The sequence below is a fragment of the Equus przewalskii genome, chromosome 16, assembly GCF_037783145.1.
Source record: "Equus przewalskii isolate Varuska chromosome 16, EquPr2, whole genome shotgun sequence".
Taxonomy (NCBI): domain Eukaryota; kingdom Metazoa; phylum Chordata; class Mammalia; order Perissodactyla; family Equidae; genus Equus; species Equus przewalskii.
Genome location: NC_091846.1, coordinates 80,263,445 through 80,277,136, shown reverse-complemented (window position 1 = coordinate 80,277,136; position 13,692 = coordinate 80,263,445). Strand labels below are relative to the sequence as shown.

The 13,692-nt window shown below is 52.9% G+C and overlaps 1 protein-coding gene across 12 annotated transcripts in view; it reads right to left on the bottom strand.

Moving 5' to 3' along the window:
• The window catches only part of TMCO3 (transmembrane and coiled-coil domains 3), a 45,216-nt gene that overhangs the window by 23,946 nt on the left and 7,578 nt on the right, over nucleotides 1-13,692 (bottom strand). For all 12 annotated transcript variants that reach the window (XR_011528283.1, XR_011528282.1, XR_011528284.1 and 9 more), the window contains 5 exons: nucleotides 12,256-12,435; nucleotides 10,369-10,560; nucleotides 8,811-8,939; nucleotides 6,579-6,671; nucleotides 1,190-1,376 (listed from right to left, as the gene is read on the bottom strand). Coding sequence is in view for 8 of the 12 variants with exons in the window: in XM_008518138.2 (XP_008516360.2) it covers nucleotides 1,190-1,376; nucleotides 6,579-6,671; nucleotides 8,811-8,939; nucleotides 10,369-10,560; nucleotides 12,256-12,435 (781 nt within the window). In the remaining 4 variants the exon portion in view is untranslated. The remainder of the gene's footprint in view (nucleotides 1-1,189; nucleotides 1,377-6,578; nucleotides 6,672-8,810; nucleotides 8,940-10,368; nucleotides 10,561-12,255; nucleotides 12,436-13,692) is intronic.

Below are 13,692 nucleotides of genomic sequence, written 5' to 3'. Positions count from 1 at the left end.
CCAGTTTGTTAGAGGTTGTTTACATTTTCCTACTTCGGCACTGGCACCCCTCACCTCCTTCCATCCTTGGGCCTTGTGAGGGGTGGCCTTAAGCACCAGGCCGCAGGGAAGCTGGGACCTCCACGGACTAGGCAGTGCCAGCCAGTCCAGATGCCGGTGGGAGGCTGTGCCACAGCCCCTGGCCCGCAGGTCAGCACAAGGCACCAGACCTTTCAGTTTCTCAACCTCCTCTAGGCAGCTGGAAGCCCCCGGCGTTGAGAGGAGCGTGCTCTGTGTGTGGGCGTCCATGGGCCCAGGAGCCTGCAGCCCCGGCCGGCTCTGCTCAGGGCAAGTCGGTCTTCCTAGAGAGGCGGCCCGACCGCTCTGGTGTTCCTTCCACGTTCTCTTCATCACCGTGCGTTGGCACAAAGTGTGTATAAGTGTGAAGTTACTCTGACATTTTAACCCTGCTTTTTGCTGACTTTCACAAAGTAAAAGCAAAACAGTGAAAGTTACCACAATGAACAAACATGATGCAAAAAACGGCAACGCTGTCGAGGTTTAGCTGTGTACGAAGACGGAGCCCCTGCGTACAGCGCAGAATTTTGGTCAAGGCTGTCCGCACCGCACAAAACAACGACTTAGCAGTGTGACGTTTCACACACGTAGATGGATCCAACGCCCAAGTGTGAGAGGTGAAAATGCCCTGAATTACCACAGCACTCCATATATTTTATGGAGAAACAGCGTCAGAAGGATGTGAGGCCCAGCACTGCCAGAACTAAACCGTGAGACGGCACGGCCACCGTTTCCGTCTCAGGCTGCGTGTAACAGAACTGGTCGACAGCAGTGCAGGCAAAACCACATTTCATTATCCTACGTCGCCAGAATTCTGGAGGTGGCAGCTCCCGGTCTGGTGCAGCAATTAATCTCTTAAACCCACCAATTCCACAGGACACTTTTCCATGTAGAGTCGTTTCTCTGAAACGTGGTCCTCAAACTATCCTAAACTGACGAGCACATAAAAGGCATTTTTCTTACCCCAGGGGAGGTCTGGAGAAGCTGAGGTGAGCGGGGCATCAGCTCCCACGGGAAGGCAGGCACGGCACCTGGTTTAGGGGCCCTGAGGAGGGGAACAGGCCTTTGGGTGCATTCGAGTGGATCACACACATAATATCTGAGCATGTACTTACAACACGTCATCACCTACCTTCTTTTTCGCCCCGGGCACTGCCCGAGAGGAATCTGGACACTAAGGGTGTGCTCGACAAGGACAGGCAGGTAGAAATAAAGACGCTCTGAGTGGGTCTGATCTGGAGCAGATGTCCCCACAGCAAGCCAAATGCAATCATCAGCAGCGTCATGTAACACGGTCCTTGTAAGGAAATCTTCCACACCTGCAAGAGGACAACAGACACGTGTCAGCGACAGCGGCATCTGCTGACCAGTGCCCTGCAGCGCACAGGCGCACCCACTGTCTGGCACAGGGCAGGCCGGAGCCTCCCAGGAAGCAGCTCTGCCGTGGATATGGCCGCACGACCCCACAGCCGTCGTCTCAGCACAGGAAAGACGGCGGACACTCAGTCCGGCTGCCGAGTGCCCGGCGCTGCTACAGGACTGAACATGCACACGTCTGCCTGTGCGCAACTGTGATCACGATTTAATCCTCACAACATGTCTCAGAGAGAGCTGTCACCGTTGCCCCCATTTCTGGGAGCACTCTGAGGCCCACAGAGGTGGGCAGATGGCGTGGCGGGGGTCCTACGGAGTCAGCATAAGGACACGAGCCAGCAGCGTGGCGTGATGATCAGATACTGACCAGCGCCCCGGCATGCGAGATTCGATGTAAATGCAGGAGAGATCAGATCTGACCCTAACCCGCTGGGTTTCCAATCCAGCTGAAGAGGCAAGATGACAAAAACCATGATCTTTACACAAGCACGAACATCACGTATCAACAGAAGAGAGGAACCCAAAACCCATCCTGCCCCACCTGAGAGCGCTTGCCGCTTTCCTCTCCTCCCATCAAAGCCGATGCCTCACCGGGGCCCTCTCCACGCGGGAGTTGTGGCAGATGCTGTCAGCAGAGGCTGTGGGTGGGGCACGAGGTCAGGGGCAAACCTCGGCCCCCACTGGCTGGGCCCCGGCTGCGTCTCACACTCACTCCCTCGCCTCTGGGGCTCGGGGCTGTGAGCTCCCGCTCCCCTGCCCTGGTTCTGGGTAGAAAGCAGTACGTTCTGCAGAATCACACTTTCTGTGGGAGTCGGGGCAGCTGGGAGTCGGGGCAGCTGGGTGGCTCCTCCTCGTCTGGGCAGTGACTTCCCACTGTGGCCCAGCGAGCACGGCACCCTCGGCCCTTCCGACGGCCAGATCGAGCTGCCAGCCTGCCAGGCCCCGAGGAAACTCATTCAGGAAATGAGTTTCAGGAGCCCCCAATCCCCAGAGTTCCAGGTCAAAGAGCGGGGGACCCACAGAGGGAAGGGGACAGAGCACTCGGCCCTCGATGCAGAGCATGTTTGTCTTCTGCTGTGTGACTCCGGCCGACCCAGGCCCCTCCTTCCAGAAGGGGAGAGGTAAGCCCCCAAAGGCTGCTCCTCCAAAGTTCCAGCTTCACATCTCTCATTCCCGCGTTTGGCAGTGATGAGAGGTACCACAAGCTAGCGTCTTCCTCACCCGAGATGGCGGCCAGGGAGGGGTGGCGTGCCGGGGGACTCACACACCCAGCAGCAGCTTGAGGAGGCCAGGTGTGTGGCTTGAGGAGGCCGGGCGAGTGGGTTGAGGAGGCCGGGCGAGTGGGTTGAGGAGGCCGGGCGAGTGGCTTGAGGAGGCCGGGCGTGTGGGTTGAGGAGGCCGGGCGAGTGGGTTGAGGAGGCCGGGCGAGTGGGTTGAGGAGGGTGGGCGAGTGGCTTGAGGAGGCCGGGCGAGTGGGTTGAGGAGGGTGGGCGAGTGGCTTGAGGAGGCCGGGCGTGTGGGTTGAGGAGGCCGGGCGAGTGGGTTGAGGAGGCCGGGCGAGTGGGTTGAGGAGGCCGGGCGTGTGGGTTGAGGTGCGCAGGTTTATGGAGTCCCCCTCCAACCAGCATGGCCCTCAGGCAGGTGTGCCTGCCCGCAAGGGGCACCTGAGTCCAGGCCCAAGCCTGCCCTGACCGGCTGTGCTCCTGGGCAGGCTCCGACCTCTCCACTGCAGTGTCCACATCTGCGAGGCCGGCGAGATGGAACGACTTCTTGGCGTTCCAGAGCAAACTGTGACTTCACCGCTGAGCGTCAGCCACGCCTCAGCCAGGACAGCAGATCCATGAGGCCCGAGAAGCCGGTGTGGCAGGGACTCCAGAGAAGACCCCAGGCAGCATCTGCGAGGGACCGAGGGCGGAGCATCTGACCAGCAGCACGCACGGAAGTGCAGGCCCTCCTCGGAGTCTGAGGAGCGTGGGCGAGGACCCCACCGGGCCCTGCCCCACTCTGCACACCCTCTCCGGGCCTTTTCCTCTTTCCTTTCCTAGGACTCCTGTCCACAACTCTCACACATCCTTCTCAAACCCCAAAGTATAAGCCCCACAAGGGCAGGGACCGCAGTGAGTGTGCGCACGGCCTTACACTCAGTAAACACAAGAGCATCTGGAACATTCTACGGACAAGAGTCTGTTGAGAGGAGGAACAAGAGAAGAAAACTCCTGGGGGCAACTCCTGCCCCCAACGTGATATAACCTGCTTAGAGACAGAAACCACCACCACGACACGAAACCCAGAGGACGGCTTCAGTGAAGCCGAAGAGCTGACAAAGGCGTCAGATGCTGCCGCGCGGACAGATGGCTCAGTCAGCGTCCCTGCGGGCAGGACAGAGACCACGACTTTCCTCGGCATCAAGGAAAGAGGCAGTTTTGGACTTTGTTGTTTTTGAATAGTTGCTAATCAGGCCTTTAGGAGAGCTCACAGAAGACCGGGAGGGGCCTTTGGCGATTATCACCCTCTCGCAGCCCCATTCACTAATTTCCCACCACGACAGGGACACACCGCAACCCACACGCCGAAGTCCTGTCGATCAGGACAGTCACACCGGCTAACGCAGGCTGCTCTAAGGCGCTGCCAGTTATCTACACCTGGGAAATAAAAACAGGAAAACAAACGTGTTGCCTAACAATGCAGTTTATTTGGGAGACATAAATCTCGTGCAGTCCGAGCCCACAAGGCGACTGAGGCATTCCTGCTGCGAGTCGGCGCAGGGCCACCTGTGGGGCAGCAGGCAGGGCTCCTGGCCCTCGGGAACGGGTGAGCGAGGACCCCGGCAGAGCAGAGGGGACAGTGGAGACCCCGCCCACCCCAGAAAGGGCGTGAGGAGCACCACCAGGTCACCAGATGGGTGGCCGAAGCCCCGCCCGGCCCCCACCTGACAGACAGCATGAGGCTTCCCAACTCCCTCACACAGCTCGCGCTTCCTTCCCGGCCTCCAGGCTGCAGCGCCGAGCACACGGGACTGACCACGGGGCGCAAACCCAGGAGAATCGCCAAGTGTCATCGCATGACAGAGACGCAGCTATCATGCTCTCAGTTTCGTTAAGACCAGGTTGTAGAACACCATTCTCTCGTTTAACACTGAGTACCATAGTGGAGAGAAACAAACTACGAAAACATGGGACCAGAGAAACGTCAACCTTCCAAACCCCTCGCCAGAGGGATAAGGACCCAACATCCAGGACGCGAGGCCCCTCGTAGGGATGGTGACGTGAGTCGGCGGAGAGCAAGAACTCAGCCCTCCTGGCTCGGAACCACCAGGTACCCAGTGGAGTTCGCCATGAACTGCTCTGAACTGACCCACGGGAGCCCAGGATGCGCTGTGCTGCTGGGCGGAGGCCTGTGGACTGGCCCACGGCGACCCTGCTCTGGGCTCCCCTGGAGACCTAGGGGGTTCTCACTGCCAAGCCCGTCTTCCTCCATCCCGCCCACAACACACACCCCAGTAGCATCAACTGGAAGAGCGAGGCCACTTTTCTTTAGGACCCAGGAACATGGCCGATTTCCTATAAACTTTGGATTCAGAATTAATATGCGGAGGTTACCATGCCAGGAGCATGTAACATGATACAAAAGTACCTGGAGAAAACGAAGCAGTAATCCAGAAGGCCTGATGAGGAGGCGTGTCTCAAGAACCACTTAAAGGAAGTGAGAGTAATCAGTGGATGGACAGGTGGAGCCTTCCATAGAAAAACAGGTCAAAGAGAGCAGAGGTCAAAGTAACAGGAGGGAGGAAGGAGGGAGATGGGATGAGACGTCAGTGCAGCCAGAGTAGTTCCTCCTTGAGAACAAACACAGACTTTACAGAAAAGTTTATTTTTCCTGGTTATAAAAAGTATACGTTGGTTATTACAGAAAACGAGGGAAATAGGGAGCAGGAGAGAAGACGCTGCACGTGGTTATCTGGTGCGTTATTCTTTCCCCTGCACGTGGGCTCCTTTCACGCGGCCGTGCTCATGCTGTGTGCTCGTTTTTTTCTTTTTAAGTTTAGCATTTTAACATAGTTTTCTTTGTTACTACACATTCTCGCAATATTTTTAATGGCTACATGATACTCCACCAAGGAGCTAAGTCATAGTTTAACCATTAGATATTCAGCTTGCTTCTATCTTTTACAAAAATGCTACCACGAGGAGCTGAATACCTTTTGTGGGTTAATTTTTTTAAAAACTCTATTGATTCTTTCCTTTGGATAGAGACCCAGGCGCAGAACTGCCGGGTGAAAGGACATGAGCATGTTAAGGCGCTAAGTCACCCCGCGAGACTGCTCCCCAGCAGGGGCATGCCGGCTCTAACTTTCATCCCCCTGCCCCGGAGGCCTATTCTATGACCCTCACAGTCATAAAAACCCTCTGCCAACCTGACACCCCAAATCCAGTTAATTCCAGAGGACACGTGGCACCTGGTTCTAGTTCCCATGCTCACGTAACCAGCTGTGCTCTTTCTGCTCCCCACCCTCACACCAGCTTCTGAATCAGCTGTTTCCCTCGCCCGTGATGCGTCTGTTCAACAGCAAAATAACTTTCACTTAGTTCACTTCCAACGTCACTCTGTTTCCACTCCGGAACACCCCAGCGTCCAACGCCGCCTCTCCAGAAGCAGACACGTTTAGAAGACACTGCTGCCTCCAGCTCACCTTCACTCAGCACATAGCCCTAACCACCACTAATCTTTCAGGTGTTTTCTTTTCATAGTGATAGAACAATAAAATCAAAGTCTGCCACTTATTTAGGAATTAGAATTAGGAATTTTTTTAGGGTGACACACTGAATATTCAATCTCTATGATGTTTCAGCCTCCAACAGTTTTGGACCTTCTTGGAGGGACGCATATATTGAAGTGCAAACATTACTTCTCAGACCTGTTTTGGAACTAGCCAAAAGAAAGCTAATTTCATTTATTCATTGAATTTTCACTTTTCCTAACGTTCATCTTTCAGAATCTATGTTCCAAAAATAACATCAAACTAAAACATCCATATTCTATTCTAAAAATATCTGAGAGCCAAGTCATGAACAAATGTTAAAAGCAAACAAACCAAAACCAGGTTATACTGAACTGGGGGCAACGATGTGGGTTCACAAGGTTCTTACCTTTCTCAGCTTTTCCGGGGAAAATTCCAAGCCAACAAGAAAAAGAGTGAAGAACACACCAAACTCTCCTAACGTCTCCACTTGTACAATGGACTGAAAAACAAGAAAGTTTTAAAACCGTACAATTTAATATTTGCCATGTCAGCTGTTCTTAGAACAATCTTGTACTAACACACTGAGACCATCTACGAAAAAGCACAGTATTTTTTTAAAAAACTAACTCTTGGAATTTCCTCTGTATGAGGTGTTTTTTCCTTTTTCCTTGACCAGCTAGGGGAACAGTTTTACTTTATTTCCTAAGAACCAGCTCGTGAATTCACCTGTTCGAGTTCATTAACTGCCCCTGTCATCTCATTAGCTCCTGTCTTCAGCTTCCTTGGGGACCCGAGTCTAACGCTCGCAAGTTCAGAGCGTTTTCCTCTCCTCTGGTCTGAGTGGGACCCAGCGTGTGGACTTTCTCCTGAGCACCGCGTCCGGCCACGCCCTGCAGGCTCTCACGGACAGTGCTCCTGTGTCCTGTGTTTGTTTTGTTATTCTTAATGTTACCCCACTGCAGTGGAGCGTGCTGCCTGTCCCATCATACTGCTCACACGGAGGCCTCGCGCCCCACGCCCACGCAGTTGGTCAGCTGTCCATGAGCCCTGCCTTTCCTCCTGTCACGTTCAACTCTCAGTCCCTTGATTTTCACTGAATCTCATCGTTCACTTTTTCTCCCCCCACCATCTGAGAGCCCGCACCCTTTCATAGGGAAGTTCACTCCACTTATTTATGGTTGTCACACGGCTGCTCTCACTTCTTCCATTTCACGTCTTCTGGGTTTTACACTTCTCTGCTACTTTTATTTTTCTCCCCTTTTCAAAGTCAGGCTGTAACTCATGACTTCAAAGGAATTTACTTAAGCCTGCGTGTCTCAGCCTAACCGAGGCAAGCCTCTCGCCTCCCCCCAGGACGAGACAGACACTCAGGACAATTGCACGTCCTCCACTGACCCCCTCCCAGGTTGGCGAGCAGGCTCTCGGGTTTTATCTTGGTCTACTGTGATTACATTTTTTTCCAAAGGTATGGATGATTTATTAAGTGTGATGTTTATAGTATCCAGTTGCACCTATTTCCCAGTTATTTAGCCCTGATTCTTTGCTTATGAGCTACCCCTGCTGTTGGGGAAAAGGAAAGAATATTTGCATCCGCTCTGCTTCAAGCACCCTGGGGGCAGGGGGGACTGGCGGAAAGAGTTTTCCCCTGTGGCTGTTCATACTGCTCTCAATCACATGAACACTATCTTCCAAAGACTGCAGTCACATCAGTCTTTGCAGAGGCCACCCCGCCCATGAGCTGAGTCCCAGGCTGGTCAGCTGAGCTGCCACTGGCTAGGGCTCCGGGCTTCCAGCAAACCTCTCCCCACGGGGCCACTCTGACCTCTGCTCAATTAGTTTGGTGTGAGGATCTCTTCACGCCCTCTTCCGCTGCTGCCCTGTCGGGGGAATCACAGCGGTCCTTCTGAGCGGGGTAAGGGGTGCCGCTCAGGAGCAAGGGAACGAGGATGCACGTGGAGCGCCCGCACTGTCCCCCGCCTACCTCCTCCCGCTCCACCGGCCAGGAAGTGTCGGTGAGGTTCTGAGGACTGTCGCTTATTTCCCCCCATTCCGTATCGCTCCTTCTGTGTGGGAGTCAACAAGCTATTCCTGGCATTCACTTTCCACTCTGTCCAAATTGTGTGTATTTAGATGACAAATTCTGAAGCCCACAAAAGCCTGGGAATCCTTCCTTGCTGTCAGAAGGTGTCATCAACAAAGGAGGAAGCCCACTTCAACTTGTCAGCAACAGGCTCCCGCATGCAGCCCAGCGCTGCACTGTCGGGGTTCTCACAACACCTCACATAAGACCCCTGACTCCTCACTGCTTTGCCAGCTTCGCAATGCGTTAAGAGTTTTTTACAAACATGTTTAATCAGTGTCTGAATAATCTAACCCAGATTCCTGGAAACAGAATCTTTAAAACTAATGTAACGTAAAGACCTGCACAGGGCTATTCTCTCTAGTCCAGTCGCCCATTCATAAAGAATGAAACGACTTTCTCACGGTTTAGAGACTTCTCACGAAACTTTAAAGAGTCTCTTCTTTAACACGGTTTATAAGAAACTGCTACCTTCATTAATTCAAAACTTCAGTCTTCAGGAATGTTGCTTTTGTACTGTGTTGAACAGATACTGAGACAGTCAAGTTTTGTTCTTACCTTAATGCTGTTTAGCCCCGAAGGTCCCAGGAGTACACCACAGATAATATAACCAAACATGGTGGGCAGCCCGAGCATGGTGCACAGCCAGCCACAAGGCAAAGACAGCATCCCTATGGTAACGATGTCCTAATGTAAGAGGAAACAAGAAACACAAAAATTTAAGACAAGAGTTGGCAAGGCAAGGGTTGGCTGGTGGAGAAAGCAGAACAGGACGTCCCCAGGCTTCGCGGCGGGGCGCAAGCGGTGGGGAAGACGCCCAGAGGGAACTCCACTCCCAGAGCAGCAGCAAACAGCCAGGGTGTGTTCCAGGAGTGGAGGAGTGAGCTCCCGAGGGTCCGACAGTTACAGCAAAATCTGTCTGCTTGGCTCAAGCCCTGGAGGGGTGCTCTCCGAGCTCAGAGCTCTAGCACCCCATGCAGGCTTCTGCCTGGGAAGCCGCAGCGCCGGTTCCCGGCACAGCTCACGTGCCTTCACCTGTTTCCCCACCACCCCAAGTCAACACAGCCATCACATTAACAACTGACTCCAGCAAGCATCATCAACGGGTGTGAAACTGCTGGTGAAAGTTTGATGAGGAAGAGGATGTTCGTACATCCCAAACATTTCTCCAGAAGCTACCTACTAACTGCAAAGGGGAATAAAGAGAGACTTCACAGTGGAGGCCCCGGCCTGTGCGGAGGGACGACGCGCATCTGCAGACCCCGTCCCTCCCGGCTCCGTTCCCGTCCGGCCAGGGAAGCACCTGTGGACTCTCACCCGTCACGTCATATCTGTCAGCACAGGGACCAGACCCCGGACGCAGCCCCCGCGGTCACTTACCTTCCTTAGCGTCTCCACTACCAGGTGCCTGGCCAGGTTTCTCTTCCTTACAAATTCCAGCGTCAGGGAGTTTGTTAGAGACCTAACAGTTACCCAGGTGCCAGCAGCCGTCCCTGAGCGGGCTGCGCACTGTTGCCCCTGTATCTGCTCACTTCCATCAGTGCAGGCAGCGATCTCAAACCGCAACCCCGCGACCTCATGTCTCTAAAGGACTCCCTGTCCTCTCACCGGGCTGGTCTCCTCAAGGGGGCGAGACCTGAATCCGACACTGGCTGGAGCCCCAGTGCCGCTGGAGTCCTCACCCTGCACCTGCGTCTGAATAAAGCCTGTCGGTGCCTAAGCCAAGACTGCTCTGCCACGTAAGAAGGTTCTGTTCCAGCGAAAACAGTTTTCAGATAGCCGAAGCTTTAATCCCTCATGGTACCTCCTAACTTCAAAACTCGCCCATATTCTCAAAAGCAAAATTAATTTTCATCTTAAATATTAAAGTGCCTTATTCTTCCGGGGAACAAAATTAAAAATGAAGAGAAAACGTTTCAAATCACAGAAAACGTAGGGGGTTGCAGCAGAATCTCTGTGTGAGGAGGAAGGCCACACCCCCAGACACGCTCAGACAACAAAGCTCAGTCTCTCTGGACGCGCACACCAGGAGGGGCGAGGGCCGGCGGGGGTCTAGCCGCACTCGATTCTGAGAGCAGGGCAGGCAGGCAGGCAGGCAGGCAGCCAGCCAGCCTACCTTTATGAAGTGGTGATCTGCACGGGGGATTGTGGCGTCTCTGGGCTTGGTCAAGATGTACTGGTTGTTCTGGGAGTCGATCAGCATGCTAAGGCCTAAGTCATCCTCCACGTCCCGTTTTGTGAGGTTTTGCTTGGAATTGGCCTCTTCCTCCTCCACCCTCAGAACGGCCTCAAAATTGACCCCTTTGACCTGTAAGAATAACCAATATTACGTGATTAAAATCAACTAAATGTCTTCAAGTTCAATTTTTAGAGTAACTTATACACAGAAGAATGATAGGAATATTTTTAGTATTCTATCAAGTAACGAAAGATCAATAAATGTTCATTCGCACGAATTAGGAGAATTTTTCAATTAAAAAAGTGATTTAAGGATGGAATTTAGGATTCCTATTCCCTCCAAATGCCTACTTAACCTGACTCAGGGTGTGACACTGCGATTTGTAACAGGACATGCACCTGGTCTTCGTCCCCTGTCCGGGCTCACAGCTCTCAAACCCCTGGAACTTCCTGAGTGACAAGGGCAACGGAACGTTTTGTTCTCTTTGGTCTTCGTCCTGGGTTCCTGAAACAGCTCCAAGCGACAGTGGCGAAAAGAGCCGCTCATCACTCACAAGCACCTGCAGCCTCCCCGCTTACGGGAGGTGGCGATTTTGGAAAGCTCCTAGACAGCCTCGGACGACGGGGCTTGTCCCCGAGGAACCAGCTCCGTGGTGAGGGTTGAACTTCAGTCCTACCCTGAGCTCCCAGAGGGGGTCGAGTTAATCACACGCCTGCATAATGAAGCCTCTGTAAAAATCCTAGAAGTGCAGGGGCAGAGAGCGCCCAGGTTGGTGGACACGTGGAGGCATTCAGCAGGAGGGTGGCGCCCAGAGAGGGCAGGGGCGGGGAGTGCCACACCTCCCCACACCCTGCCCTGTGCGTCTCTTCCATCCGGCTGTTCCTGAGCTGTATCCTTTACAATCAACTGGTGCTCTAGTAAATAAACTGTTTTCCCGAGTTCTGTGAGCCGCTCTACAAATTATGGAGCTTGAGGAGGGGGTCATGGGACCCTCCAAGGTTGGGATTGGCTTCTGAAATGGAGGGGCAGTCTGGGACTGAGCCCTCATCTGTGGGGTCTGCGCTTAACCCTGAAGATGGTGTCAGCACTGAAGTGAATTGCAGACACCCCGCAGGTGCCGAAGAGAACTGGAGAGCTCCTTGGCGCGGAAAACCCGACGTCCGGGGAGGAAGAAGTGCTTGGGGAGCAATGGATAAAGGGGACGAGGGTTTTACTTTCAAGGGCATATTCTTTGGAAAATTCACAGCCCTGAAACACTTACGCGCCCCCTCATCCCATCATCAGTGAGTTCTAATGACACCCCTCCCTTTCACTCTATTTTTATTCTCCCATCTTCTCTAATCTTGCGCTGATTTGTTTTTAGTATCCAACCCTGTTCTGAGTTCACTCCAAGACTCACGGTCAGTTTTCAGAATTCATGTCATCCTTTCTACAGACTCCAAGCACATTATGACAACTGGGCTGTCTGAACTCTGCTCCAGGTACAAAGACCATCTCCCCTGAGACCTCACTGCGCCCCTGGAGGGTCGACACGGAAACCTGACTGTCCAGGGAGCATTCTGGAGACCAGAGGCCCAGTCCACCTGAGGGCAAACTGGGAACAGATGAGCCGCTGACGGGCTGGCAAGAACTCAAAGGGCAAGTTGAGGACAACTGGAGCACATCTGCAAGGCCAAGCCGACCACCATCGGTGATGCAGGAGGACCCCGTGTCATCTGCGCGCTCAGTCTACACTCACACACACACGCAAACAGGTTCAACAGCACATCCTCTCAGCAAGCAGCTCAGCAGGTGCAGAGGAGACGGCTCCGGAAAGCTACTCACTGACTTATTGTCGTCAAAAGCGTGCTCTTCTATCTCCTCCTCCAAACGATCCGCTGCCTTTCTTACGTCTTCCAGAATTTCATCAAGCATGGACAAGCTTCTGTTTCGATGTTGCATGTTTTTGAGGGCCTCCACTTGATGTTTTTCTGCTGCCAGGAGTTCCATGTATTCTGTTTCTTCCTGTCCGTTTGTAAGAAATGAAGAGTGGGGTTTGTTAAGAAATAAACCAGGATACGACTTCCACTCAGGAGCTTGGCCTGACCACACCAACCAACACAGTCTGTCAAATACTCCTGTTCATAAATGCACAATTCTAGCTCCGGTCAATTAGGAATGGTCAAGCGTCCCAGATTATGCAAACAGAACCGAGTGTAGCAAAGTGTTTAGCGAAAGCTATTTACACGGATACGTCCACAAATGTGACATGGTACTGCAAACAGATCTGCAGGTCATCTGTTCATACGAAAATCACTCGCTGAACACCGAGCATGTTCCAGGCACCCTGCCCGCTATGTATGGAGGTACAGCTGTCCTTTCAAACAGCTGTGATGCTTGATGGTTTGGCTATGAACTTCTAAGCAGGACACCCACAGTCAAATTCCAAGTCACAAAGGGGAAATTGTTCCAGAAGATCTGACAGCACTAGTCACTCGGAAAAGCGATGCACGGTGCTGGAAACAGAGTTTAATCCATCCATGCTGTACAAACACACAAACTCAAGTTATCTTAATCAGACCAATAACCTCACTATTAAAATATTTATTTGCATTTAAAGGTGTGGGGCATAGTTGGGACAGAGAGGCGGCCGGGCAGTCCCAGGGACAAGATCTCAACTCAGCGTCACGGCAACATCTCTAACACAGGGCTGTGGGCTGCCAGCTCCTGGACTATCTCAGATACGAGGCGGGAAGCAGCGTGCGCTGCAACACTGTCCACTCAAGGGCAGAAAACACGCATCCTTGGATTAGCGCCCTCAGACTCACATTTGCTCCCCATTTATACCCCAAGTCGATACCACTAAGTATCACTAAGTATCCTCACTGCTAAGTACCCCTCTTCAAAACCAAGGAGCTTTCCTGTCTCAGCTGTCCAGCGGATCTGGAAAGGCGGGAACCCGGTTCAGAGGGGAGCATCCTGGTCTGTCTCTAATGCACATTAACACACACAAAGCAAACCAGGCGATGGAATCAAGGTGGCTGAAAACCCCAACTTAGCTGTTGGCCCCCGACCATATTTCCACCAAAAATCCCAGGCTTTGGCAAAGACAGTAAGTCTCTCTCTTCTCTACTTTTTAAGCTGTGTAGTAACACCGCAGCCCCCCATGAAGAGGAAGTGAGGTTTTATATATGTAAAGTGGCTGGCACGCAGTGACGGCTCCAGTGGTGGCTTAGATCATCTAAGTGCAGCAATGGTGTTTGCTCATCATTTTAAAGGTGT